The 13599-nt window shown below is 40.1% G+C and overlaps 1 protein-coding gene across 2 annotated transcripts in view; it reads left to right on the plus strand.

The window, feature by feature from the left end:
- The first annotated feature begins 17 nt into the window (after positions 1-17).
- Positions 18-13599, plus strand: part of LOC102293769 (NLR family CARD domain-containing protein 3) — a 19436-nt gene continuing 5854 nt past the window's right edge. The window contains exons 1-5 of one of the 2 annotated variants that reach the window (XM_014330736.2): positions 18-302; positions 605-837; positions 6419-6544; positions 6629-6730; positions 8002-8080. In XM_014330736.2, coding sequence (XP_014186222.1) covers positions 6468-6544; positions 6629-6730; positions 8002-8080 — 258 coding nt within the window. In that variant the 5' untranslated portion in view covers positions 18-302; positions 605-837; positions 6419-6467. Of the gene's footprint in view, positions 303-604; positions 838-6206; positions 6545-6628; positions 6731-8001; positions 8081-13599 lie in introns of those variants that run through there. The other variant, XM_042216262.1, reaches the window with a different exon arrangement.

Genomic DNA, 13599 nt, shown 5'->3' on the forward strand with positions numbered 1-13599 from the left:
TTTCTGGCGTTTTGGCGTTTTCGCAACGCAAATCGGCTTCCGAATTTTCGCGGGAGCCGCAATCGCGGGTCAGCGCGCCTTTCCATTGACTTTACATGTAAGCCTGACGCTCCGCCTTGCTTCTATCGCGTTCGGTGTGAACACACCGTTACTGTGATCAAGCCATATTTTGCACAAACTGAACAGCTTGAACTGCAAACTTTCAGAACACTTCAAGTCGATCTCAGTCAGATTACCAGTGCTGCCCTATTTTACACTATGAGGCTTGTCGTGCTACTTCATGGAACTGAAGCAAAAAGCTGGTACAGTAATCTCTCCAGTTACCCTGTCTGTTTGACACTAACAACAACAAACACAGATAAAGCAATAAGTACAAATAGAAATTTAAACCTGTATGATCAAATCTTACTCTTGAAATTATATCATTTTCCACTTTACTTCTATAACTTCTTTTACATCTGTATACTATTAACACAGAACACAATACCTGCTTCCTGTATTTACATCATCCAATCAGCGTGCTGAACATTCTCACGTGGTTTGCAGTGACGCGTTTAGGTTCGCTTGGAGTTCATTTTGATTTTTCTCCGTGTGAAAACCGCAGGATAAAGCTATAAGTTGACAAACTCGTCGGGTGAATCGGACCAGAGTAAACGAACTACATGTGTGAAAATTCCACGAAAGAGTGCCTCCGTACACAGATGCATCATCATCATCAGGAGGGGCGGGTTCCTTGGCAGCTGAGATGACGCTAACAGCAAACTCTCTAGGTGTTTCCTTCCTGCTCAAAGTTTCTTCTTCCTGAGGTTACTGTCTGATGATCGTGTCCGTGTGAAGGTAATGTTAGCAGTCTGTAATGTTTTCCTGGCTAACATTAGCTGTGTGCAGAAAGTTATTCAGGCTGATGATATTTCAACCAGGAGTTCGTAGCTGCTGACTGTAGTATAGAGACTTCTGGTAGACCTTAAATGTCATTACTTAGCTTGGCTCTTAGCTTTCCTGTCAGCTTGGCACAGTTTAGAAATGCAGTGAGACCTCATAACACGAAGCCAACATGACTTTATCAGTCCTGTATCAGTGAACTAATTAGCTTCCTCTGCTCTCACAGGGGCATGAGTCTATGCACCGCTGATACCTACAGTACAGTATCCATTAGACTGCCTTCAGACAGCGAAGCCTGTAACAAAACAGGTTATTGAGTATACTGAGACCATTTAAAGAAGATCGCATATGACTCACAGTTTACAGCTCAATGGAAGAATTCAGATGTTGAGATGCAACATATTTAAAATAGAATTTTTACCTTTTCCTTGCTTAGCTTAGTATTTTGAAAATATTACAGCTTGTTTTCTCTTCTTTTAACAGTCTTAAAATATTCAGTTGCCCTTTTTAAACAATAGAATAGCTACACTCTTGTTTTCACCACAAATGTTTAACAGAAATGCTATTACCTGGTTTGTTTTGATATGGCTGCATATCTTAAGGGCGGTTGCACTGAGTTATGCTGAACTCTCTGGATTTACTGTGTGAGAATGCTGGGCAGTATGCACAAAAAATAATCTGTTTTTATTTCTATTTCATATATAAGGATAACAATACATTTCATTATTTCTATTTTATATCTAATATCTCTGCTTTTCTTTATCTATATGGGTAACACCCCCTCCAATCCATTGTCAGAATAGTTGTTCAAGAGCCAAGGAGCACTTGTGGAGAGTTATACAGGGAATGCAGAATTATTAGGCAAGTTGTATTTTTGAGGAATAATTTTTTTATTGAACAACAACCATGTTCTCAATGAACCCAAAAAACTCATTAATATCAAAGCTGAATGTTTTTGGAAGTAGTTTTTAGTTTTAGCTATTTTAGGGGGATATCTGTGTGTGCAGGTGACTATTACTGTGCATAATTATTAGGCAACTTAACAAAAAACAAATATATACCCATTTCAATTATTTATTTTTACCAGTGAAACCAATATAACATCTCCACATTCACAAATATACATTTCTGACATTCAAAAACAAACAAAATCAGCGACCAATATAGCCACCTTTCTTTGCAAGGACACTCAAAAGCCTGCCATCCATGGATTCTGTCAGTGTTTTGATCTGTTCACCATCAACATTGCGTGCAGCAGCAACCACAGCCTCCCAGACACTGTTCAGAGAGGTGTACTGTTTTCCCTCCTTGTAAATCTCACATTTGATGATGGACCACAGGTTCTCAATGGGGTTCAGATCAGGTGAACAAGGTGGCCATGTCATTAGTTTTTCTTCTTTTATACCCTTTCTTGCCAGCCACGCTGTGGAGTACTTGGACGCGTGTGATGGAGCATTGTCCTGCATGAAAATCATGTTTTTCTTGAAGGATGCAGACTTCTTCCTGTACCACTGCTTGAAGAAGGTGTCTTCCAGAAACTGGCAGTAGGACTGGGAGTTGAGCTTGACTCCATCCTCAACCCGAAAAGGCCCCACAAGCTCATCTTTGATGATACCAGCCCAAACCAGTACTCCACCTCCACCTTGCTGGCGTCTGAGTCGGACTGGAGCTCTCTGCCCTTTACCAATCCAGCCACGGGCCCATCCATCTGGCCCATCAAGACTCACTCTCATTTCATCAGTCCATAAAACCTTAGAAAAACCAGTCTTGAGATATTTCTTGGCCCAGTCTTGACGTTTCAGCTTGTGTGTCTTGTTCAGTGGTGGTCGTCTTTCAGCCTTTCTTACCTTGGCCATGTCTCTGAGTATTGCACACCTTGTGCTTTTGGGCACTCCAGTGATGTTGCAGCTCTGAAATATGGCCAAACTGGTGGCAAGTGGCATCTTGGCAGCTGCACGCTTGACTTTTCTCAGTTCATGGGCAGTTATTTTGCGCCTTGGTTTTTCCACACGCTTCTTGCGACCCTGTTGACTATTTTGAATGAAACGCTTGATTGTTCGATGATCACGCTTCAGAAGCTTTGCAATTTTGAGACTGCTGCATCCCTCTGCAAGATATCTCACTATTTTTGACTTTTCTGAGCCTGTCAAGTCCTTCTTTTGACCCATTTTGCCAAAGGAAAGGACGTTGCCTAATAATTATGCACACCTGATATAGGGTGTTGATGTCATTAGACCACACCCCTTCTCATTACAGAGATGCACATCACCTAATATGCTTAATTGGTAGTAGGCTTTCGAGCCTATACAGCTTGGAGTAAGACAACATGCATGAAGAGGATGATGTGGACAAAATACTCATTTGCCTGATAATTCTGCACTCCCTGTAGAAAGGAATCAGCATGTATCAGTGTTTCAATGCACTTAACCACCATCGACTGTATGAATGCTCACCACACATGATTCCATAGCGGAAGAAACAGCATGTTGAAGTGTGTTTTTGAAGTTTACTGATCAACATTTAGACAAGCCTGTGAAATGCTAGAAGAATAAAGTCTGATCATATGAGACCAAAACTGAACTCTTTGGATGCCACACCATGTTTTGAGATCAAAAGGCACTCCATATCACCCAGTGAAGTCTGGAGGTGGGAACATCAAGCTGTGGGGCTGTTTTTCAGCATATGACACTGGCAAGCTTTATATAATTGAATGGAAAATGTATTGAGACATTCTTGATTTAAAAAAAAAAAAAAAAATCTGCTGCCGCCTACCAGGATGATGAAGATGAAACCAGTGTGAACATTTCACCAGGACAATGATCCCAAAAAGAGATTCAATGAAACTGTCAGTTGGTTTTGGAGACAGAAAATTAAGATGCTAGAATAAACCAGCCAATCACCTGACCTTAATCCAACTGAAAATCTATGGAAAGAACTAAAGCTCAGAGTTCATGGAAAGGCTCCACTAAACCTTCAGGATTTGAAGAACTTGTTTAAGAAAAATTAAACAAACTTTTCACATTGCGAGTCTAGCTTTTTCTTGTTGCGTTTGTATGCTAAACAAACTGATCAAAACACTTTCATCCTTGAAAGATTCTCCCTGTTAGTGTATAGTGTGGCGTTTGTACTACACATTTTTTTTATTTTTTATTGCAAGAATGATACCCATCATTAATTTCAAAACTTATAGTGGTTAGATAGTAAAGTCTGTCATACACTTGTTCTTGTGGATGCACCCGTTCATTGCACCCCTCACAGAGAGTGACTGAAGCTGCAATGGCTATCGCTGCTTTGACCAAGAAGATGTGGATATGAAAACAATGATTGTACAGCACTTGTCTCAGAGTTCCTGATGACTTCAATTCACCCCCTTCAATGCAATGCCAGTCCTTCTTGCTCTGCCAGTAAACTCCAGAAAATACTGTTATGGTTTAAAGGTCTCATTAATCGTGGGGCGATCGTGGCTCAAGAGTTGGGAGTTCGCCTTGTAATCGGAAGGTTGCCGGTTCGAGCCCCGGCTTGGACAGTCTCGGTCGTTGTGTCCTTGGGCAAGACACTTCACCCGTTGCCTACTGGTGGTGGTCAGAGGGCCCGGTGGCGCCAGTGTCCGGCAGCCTCGCCTCTGTCAGTGCGCCCCAGGGTGGCTGTGGCTACAATGTAGCTTGCCATCACCAGTGTGTGAATGTGTGTGTGAATGGGCGGATGACTGGATATGTAAAGTGCTTTGGGGTCCTTAGGGACTAGTAAAGCGCTATATAAATACAGGCCATTTCATTAAAGTCTATAGACTTCTCAATGTCTGTTATTATGTGTGACATTGCCCTAACATCAACCACAAGTCCTTTGTTTCAATCCGCAAACTTAGAATTCACCTATCTTGAGTGCTAATCCGTTGTCTTCAGTGCCAGTTGTTTGTTTTGCATTGGCTTTCTTTCTTCATCTCCAGTTTGAATCTTTATGAGTGGAAGGGAAAAAAAAGTGCAGCACCATTTCTGTCCTCTGGACTTGCCAGGTTATTTATTTATTTTGGCCACAATTATATCAGGTTAACATTACTTTACATTACCTCCTTCTATTTGTCTGTCCTTCTTACTGGGACACTTTGCCATAGTCTTCTTCATTTTTGTCATCTTTTTCATTGTCTTAATCCTCATTGGCCTCTCTCTTCCTTTAGAGGCACGGGTGGGGAACTCCAAGCCTCAAGGGCCGGTGTCCTGCGGGTTTTAGATCTGCCCTTGATCCAACGCAGCTGATTTAAATGACTAAATTACTCCCTCAACATGTCTTGAAGTTCTCCAGAGGCCTGTAATGAGCTAATCATTTGTTTGACCCAGGGTGATATCTAAAACCTGCAGGAAACCAGCCCTTGAGGTCTTGAGTTCCCCAGCCCTGCTCTAGAGGTGCCCCAGGAACTTTGCCTCACATAACACACAGTTTTTGTCATCTCTGTAGATGTATAATCTGTGTTAACTGCTCCCTTCTGGACTCATAACCTGTTGGCGCAGCCATCATAATTTGATTATTTTTTAAATTTAATTTATTACACGTGCACACTCATACATGTCATAGGTCAAAGTGTAAGTGTAAGAGCACATCCCCAACAATTTGTGCAAAACTTAACAAAAGCTGAGTGTCTCACCTTCAAGTCTTTGTTTATAATTAAACTATGACTTGAATATGGTTTTGGTGAACACCTCAAATAAAAACAGCTTCTATGTCTGATCATAAATCCACTGAAGTTGATCAATAAATCCTCTAAATGTTTCATTGAGGCTGCAAAAAGTTTTAAAATGTTTAAAGTATCACCACACTTTAGAAATACTCAATTAAAGTGTGACTGCATTTAGAGTATGACTTCCGTTATATGCGTACATACTCGTATAAGTTCTCAGCTGTGCTCTAATATTAATGTCACTGTAGTTTTCCGCGTGAGTCCATGGAGTTAACAACAGTTCAAAATCAGGACTTAATCTCTGATCACAAATAGTTATACAGAAGAAGTTCTCAGAGCTGCTATCAGTTTTCTGAATCCTCCTTTTTTCTGATCCTAAACACCACATTTAAAAGTTTGATTCTGTTCATCTGGACGTGGTGTTTTCATTGGGAGAAACGTTTCGTCACTTAACCAAGTGACTTCTTACGTCTCGGGTGACTGCAGGTTTCCCCAACCTTAAACAGTACATTTGCATAAACAATGAAACCAGCCCACTGAATGAATAATGGGCTGTGAGGTCAGTTTCTTGATCATTAATATGCAAACAGTCATGATCATTGATCAAAGACCATTGATAAATAGCCATGAGTACCATTCACAGAGAGTTGGGGAATGGCTGCAATCACAGCATTGTAAGATGGCAAAAGATGTACCCTTAGGCCCCCTCCTTGACATGGTCTTTCCCTTTTCATGTAAATGGCCGCCTTGTCTTGAGAAGGCCAGCTGTGGCAGAAAAGAAGCAGCTGATATGTGGACAGCACACACGATGAAAAGTAGGATTTCAATTGATGTGCACATGAATGATTTGTGTTTTCTCTGCAGGCAAAGGTAAAAAATGTGTGTGAGCTGATGTGGATGTGAATTCAGCAGCATGGATAAGTGTGAGGACATAGAGGAGGGAGTCCCTCCCTCTAAAAGAGACAGAGAGAGCCAGGACAAAGGTCAGAGGTGAGATGACCATCTCTAAATGTCCATGACTCTTCTCCATGTCACAGATCAGCACTCACATCACTGCACCATCATTATTCACAGGAACCAACCTGGACCTGAACCCAGCTGTTTTTCCTTCAAGAGTGACCAGTCGATTCCTTTTTATATTGGGTTTAAAGAAGGCTGCTGTTCTCCTGCAGAGAGGTAATGTGTGTCTTAATGCTTTTGGTGAGTTGGTGTCTGTGAATAAATCCTCCATCATGTTTAATCTCAGCTCAGCTCTTTCTTACACACATTTTTACACACATTGTCCTGCTGACAAGTTTGTTTTTATGGAGGTTTGTGGATTCTTGCAGGGATAAAATCAAGAGCAGTTTAATTCAATTTATTTATATAGCACTCTTCACAGGATAAAAACCACAAAGTGCTTCACAGTCATATAAAACAGATATACATAAAATACACCAAAAATCAAACATACAGCAAAAAATCTAATTAAAAGCCAATCTAAATAAATGAGTCTTAAACTGCTTTTTAAAAGAATAAATATAAGCAAGAGCATTAACGGTGAGCACTGAACATTTAATCTAAAACCAGAAGAAAAAAGTTTAGACTTTGTTTTGTCTAGAAACTGGTGTACTATAGTACAGTAAGTCCCTCAGTTCCAGCCTTCGTGTACATCCCCTCAGTGGCTTTAAATTGAAGCTAAGTTGATACTCATGTGTTTGTCTGCTTTAACAGAAAGAAATGGCTAATTAGAATAGTTACCTGTAAATATATCCAAAGATGAGTTACACAGGTTACCCGAGTTATCGGATAATTATATTTCTGTGAATGTGTTTCTGTGGTTGTCACTCACTCTTATTCAGTTTCCTGTTAATGAGCTAACAGAGAACTGCTTTTTTGCTGTTACTAAAGAAAATATTTCCCATCAATTTGTCAAAATGATAACTTAACTTTATGGTGACCTTTGAAGTTGCCTTATGGCATAGGCCCAATCCAGATCAGTCAAACGTGGCATGGTTTTAGCCAACCCCAACTGACCACTGTAGCAGGGTCCATGCTCACAGGCACCAGTCAGCTTCTGATTGTCAGTATCTGGGATACCAAAACCTCAAAACGGTAGTCAATAGCAGAATAATCTGTTTGAAATTAGCAGAGAAGACCTGGTAAGTTTTTCACTCATATACTCAACTATGCTGCTCAACCTATACCATGTTTGGCAGCACAGCATGACATGAACTTTGTGTTAGTGTTTTGAAAAACACGAGTCGTAAAGAATGGAAAAAGCCACTGACCTTCACTTAACTGTCTTTGCGTCAGATACTACAAGGCACTTTTAGAGCCCCAAGCATTCGCAGGAGACAGCTGTGTTGCTTTTATTTATTTATGTTTTCTTAAGGCACTAAGAACCATAAGCATCCTGGATAGCCAGCTCTATGTTTTCTCATTTATTCTTTACAATTCCTCCACAGGGTGGATCAGCAGAGCTCAGAGGTTCCCAGTGATCAGTCTGCCCAGCAGCATCAAACACAGCTGGACTCCATATTTATGGTCTGTACATGTACAACTGCTACAATACTACAATTCTTTTCTGTTCACTCATCTCCATGCTGGGTGTGTGGATTGTGTTGTAGTTTAGGAGATAGAGCCAGTTGCCTAGTTGTCTGCAGTAGTGGAGATGAGGTGAAGAAAATTGTATGAACAACCAGGCATGACCTATAGAGCAACACACACACGCAGCACACACCTCATTGAATGGTTTTACTTCATTTTTACTACTTTCTACATTGCAGATATATACTGAAGACATCAAATACAGTGTCTTGAAAAGTATTCGACCCCCTTGAACTTTTCCACATTTTGTCACATTACAGCCACAAACATGAATCACTTTTATTGGAATTCCACGTGAAAGACCAACACAAAGTGGTGTACACGTGAGAAGAACGAAAATCATACATGATTCCAAACATTTTTTTACAAATAAATAACTGAAAAGTGGGGTGTGTGTAATTATTCAGCCCCCTGAGTCAATACTTTGTAGAACAAGCTTTTGTTGCAATTACAGCTGCCAGTCTTTTAGGGTATGTCTCCAGCTTTGCACATCTAGAGACTGTGCAGTGCACGACTAATAGTTGTCCTATGGACAGATTCCCCCACCTGAGCTGTAGATCTCTGCAGCCCGCCCAGAGTCACCATGGGCCTCTTGGCTGCATTTCAGATCAGCGCTCTCCTTGTTCGGCCTGTGAGTTTAGGTGGACAGCCTTGTCTTGGTAGGTTTACAGTCGTGCCATACTCCTTCCATTTCCGAATAGTCGCTTGAACAGTGCTCTGTGGGATGTTCAAGGCTTGGGAAATCTTTTTGTAGCCTAAGCCTGCTTTAAATTTCTCGATAACTTAATCCCTGACCTGTCTGGTGTATTCTTTGGACTTCATGGTGTTGTTGCTCCCAATATTCTCTTGGACAACCTCTGAGGCCGTCACAGAGCAGCTGTATTTGTACTGATATTAGATTACACACAGTAATCACTCTATTTAGTCATTAGCACTCATCAGGCAATGTCTATGGGCAACTGACTGCACTCAGACCAAAGGGGGCTGAATAATTACGCACACCCCACTTTGCAGTTATTTATTTGTAAAAAATATTTGGAATCATGTATGATTTTCGTTCCACTTCTCACATGTACACCACTTTGTGTTGGTCTTTCACGTGGAATTCCAATAAAATTGATTCATGTTTGTGGCTGTAATGTGACAAAATGTGGGAAAGTTCAAGGGGGCCGAATATTTTTGCAAGCCACTGTATATGAAGAAAGATGTCAAAGTATCCACCCTTTGGCACTATAAACCCTTGGTCTTTTCTCAATGAGCTTCAGTCACCTGTGTAAGGTTTTCACTTACACTTGTTTCTTGTCATGGTTCATTTGTGGAATTTCTTGCCTTCTTAATGGGGTTGAGACCATCAGTTGTGCTATGTAGAAGCTTAGGCTGTCAGGTATTATTCCATTTTCCATTTGAAAACTGTTAGCTGATTAGTTCTTGCCAAAATATGAATTCTAAGTATAGAGAACAACAGTCCATCATTACTTTAAGAACTGACACTTTGAATGTGTCCCCAAGTGCAGTTGCAAAAATTATCAAGCGCTACAACAAGACTGGCTCACATGAGGACCGTCCCAGGAAAGGAAGACCGAGTCACCTCTGCTGCTGAGGATAAATTCATCAGTCACCAGCCTCAGAAACTTTCAGAACTTTTTTCCATAATAAATGAAATCATCTCTATAGATTTACTTTGGTTATTAGAAGTTTTGTAGTTCCCAGGCTTGTCAGGTCTTTGGTATATCTTTTCCACTCACCTTTTGCTTCTGAAGTGGTTGGTCAGGACTAGAGATGGCACCTTTATACCTGTATGCAAAAAAAACACTGCACCCAAAATATGTCATAGTTGAGCAATACTGATCAATCTAATAAACTTAAATCTACACCATCCTCCGTGTTCTGGTATTCTAAACAGTGATTAGCAGAAATACTAAACAACCTAACTAATAGGGTTGCCAACTCCCAGCAAAAAAAATAGGGAACCACCTCCCCACCCGCCGCCTGATGATGCTTAATCAATGTAATCGACTTTTTTTTTAATGCACGTGTTTTTAAAAAAAAAAAAAAAAAAATGCTTAAAAAGAGTAAAAAGGAGAAGTCCAGTATGTATCTCTAAAATAAAGTCCAGTATGAAAAAATGCACAGAAATCAATTATTTTCCTACAATAATTAAATAGATTCAACATCTTTCTTCAACAAAATTGCAGACTGCACAGATGGTACCTTCTGGTAGTTGCACGTGAGTGAGTGTGTGTGAATGGGGGGTGCGTTTGTGTGACTTCCTGCTGATCACAAAAGGGTCATCTCCCTTACGATGTATATGGCTCAATTACTGTAACGGTCTACTATACACAAACACAGGTGAGGTCATAAATGGCAAGAAGTAAACATCCTCACTACATAAGAACAGAAACCGAACCTTCACATAGGATGTGCCTGTAGTTAAACACTATAGCTAATTACCCATTCAACAGGCTAGGGAGGAGGATAGAAACAGAAGAATGTCTTTGATCATACAGTTTAAGGCAAGGCTTACAAATGTAAGTAACACAGTGGCAACATTTAACTATTTCAACCTAACACCGGTGACTGCCAAATTTATTTGCCATTAAAACAGAAGGATGGTATCTCCATGAAACCTCTCTTGACATGTCTAGATGATATTAAAGTTTGGTTGGCTTTAAACCTTTGAAATAACCTTTTTATAAAAAGAAAACAGAGGTGTTGGTGTTTGGACCCAGTGGTCCCCGTGAGCCTTCCTCTGTTGATTTGGGACCCTTGGAAGTTTATTTTAAACCTGTTGTATCTGACCTAGGTTTTAAGTTGGACAGTGGTGGTTTTTTTTTGTTTTTTTTTTTGTTTTTTTTTAATTGGCCAGCCAAATTAGAGCAGTGAAGTCCAGCTTTTATCATTTAAAGCGACTGGCAAGAGTGAAATCTTTCTAGGCAGCACCTCGAAACAGTGATCCATGCATTTATTTTATTTATTTCTTTAATCAGTTTTCCATTTGACGTTTATTCAGCAGTGTGAAAACTTTAGGAACTTTTAATCTCAGCCAAACTGGTTTACTCACAAATAAATAAAACACTGAAAAGAGCCAAACAATAAGATTTTTAAGTTATATAAATGACCTATATTTATCATGTTTAACCTGAGTAGTGAAAAATGGGGTTTTAAAATGATGTGCCGGTAGCTCGCTGTTTTCGCTGGCTTTAGTGAGCTGGCTAGCTATGGAGCTAGTGGGTAACAGACGTCTCCAAGACATTGGGAGCACTTTTGCAAGTATGTGATGTCTTGATAAACCGAGCAGATATTTGAAGTTTACACAGCTACATTCTCGCCTGAAAATATGTTAAAAATGTAATTTGTGATCCAGAAAGAATAAGAGTATTAAATAAAACTAAGTAGCTGCCGCCATTGTTGGAAACTGCAATTGGCTGGGCCGCGCTATGAATTCTGAGATATGGTGGGTCATGAAGGATACACCCTACCCATCTTTCAAATCTGGGGAAAAGGAGGAAGCATTTGTCAACCGCATTTGGAGGAGTCTACAAATTTGGCCAGCCGCGTCGCTGTGACGTAATCGGCCTACAAATGCGGCCTCAGGAGGATGCAACCCATCACTCTCTTAGGTCAGCTGACCAGCTGCTCCTGGAAGTACCGAAATCCAGAAGGAAGCTTGGAGGAGACAGGGCCTTTTCTATCGTGGCTCCTAAATTATAGAATAACTTGCCCTTGCACAATAGAGACCCCTTCATGCTCCACTTTTAAAACACATCTTAAAACAAATTTTTATTCTTTAGCTTTTGACCTCATTGAGACTCGTAATTAAATTAGTTTATTAATTATTTTGCTTTTTCTCTTATTTGGCTTTGATTTAGATAAACCATATCCTAGTCATGAGAGATTAGGGATGGGTATCATTTAGGTTTTATCCAAACCAGTACTTTTGAAACGGTGCCAGTGCTTAAACGGTGCTCGAACCGGTGCTTAACCCTTTAAAGCCGGTCGGAGTGGGCACGCTCCGTTTTGCGTAACTATTTTTAAATCCCGGTAGCACTGCAACCACGTAAGCTAGCGCAATAATTTTTTTTGAATATGAAACCAGAGGAGTTGTACTTACATCTTATGCCATCAGCTTGTCCTAGGTCACAGTTTCCTTCCACACATAGCTTTGCAAAAACTGCATAAAAAGCACTTGCAGCAACAAAAACATAATATTCCAGAAACACGCTTTGCTGATCCGATTAGTTCTTCTTAACACTTCCTACGTCCATCAGCGCGAACTATCGCATGTCCGCCATGACCTGCCCAAAACCGGAAGTGACGTCATTTTGCGGAAATGTAGTTTTTTACCATCAGGGCCTTATGAGCCTATACTGGTGTTTTTAAAAGTTATGTTTGACTTTATGACTTTCTGTGTCGTTTCTGGGATGCTTAAGACTCATATTGCACTGCTGGAAATAGTTCATTTTGATGCATATGCTGTTTTTTTGCCTCTTAAAAAACAGCGACGCGGCTGGCCAAATTTGTAGACTCCTCCAAATGCGGTTGACAAATGCTTCTTAAATTTCTCTAACTAGAAATATATGTTAAAAAAACAAAAATGATTTTCAAATTTTTTTGTAGTTTATTGCAATTTTTTTTGCAATGTATGTAATTACTATGCACTTAATGCATACATATTATTAAAATTTGGACTATAATGGTTGTATTGATGTATATCAACTTGAAATGCTCCCAAAAATGGCTCCACAACATGTAAAAATATAATATAAGCTCTGGCGGCCTTGGTTCTATGGTAGGTCTTAAAGGGTTAAAGAATGAAGAACACAAACTTTGTCCAAAAACCTATTATGTTTTTACTTTTAGCAGTCTCCTTTTTTTCCGTAAAATGATAACCAAGTTAGCCTTTTCTATTGATACAACATACCTCCTTTGTTTGGAACCGGTGCTTAAAAAATGGAAAACACAAACTTTGTCCTAAAACCTCTTATGTTTAATTGTTTTTTTTTTGTTGTTTTTTTTGTTTGTTTTTTTTTTGTAAAAATAGAACAATGTTAGCCTTTTCTGCAGCTATAGGGCATATATGGTATCACTCTTGGCTGGAAGCAGTGCTTAAACAAAAACACCAACTTTGTCCAAAAACCTCTCATGTTTAGCTTTTTCCCTCTTTTTCTTTGGTCATTTTAGCCTTTTTGGCCAGGGTGAAGGGAGTATCTGCCATCAAACAAGAAGACAGCCGCATGTAACTATGACTGTGTTTGCTAGTTCACCTTACATGCATTAATTTAATAACTTGGTGTGGTGAGAATAAGGCACGGCGGGTCCAGGGATCAGTGTTTAAAGCCATTTTATTTCCATCACCTCACACCACAACCACCCAACCCCTGAGTCCTCGTGTTTTTAACTTGGCGGACGTGATTAAGGATGCCGTGCAGGTGCGTCCGCCCTCCCTGCACGGCACC

This window comes from Haplochromis burtoni, unplaced genomic scaffold (genome assembly GCF_018398535.1).
Source record: "Haplochromis burtoni strain Fernald_Lab_line unplaced genomic scaffold, NCSU_Asbu1 Contig_986, whole genome shotgun sequence".
NCBI classification, from domain to species: domain Eukaryota; kingdom Metazoa; phylum Chordata; class Actinopteri; order Cichliformes; family Cichlidae; genus Haplochromis; species Haplochromis burtoni.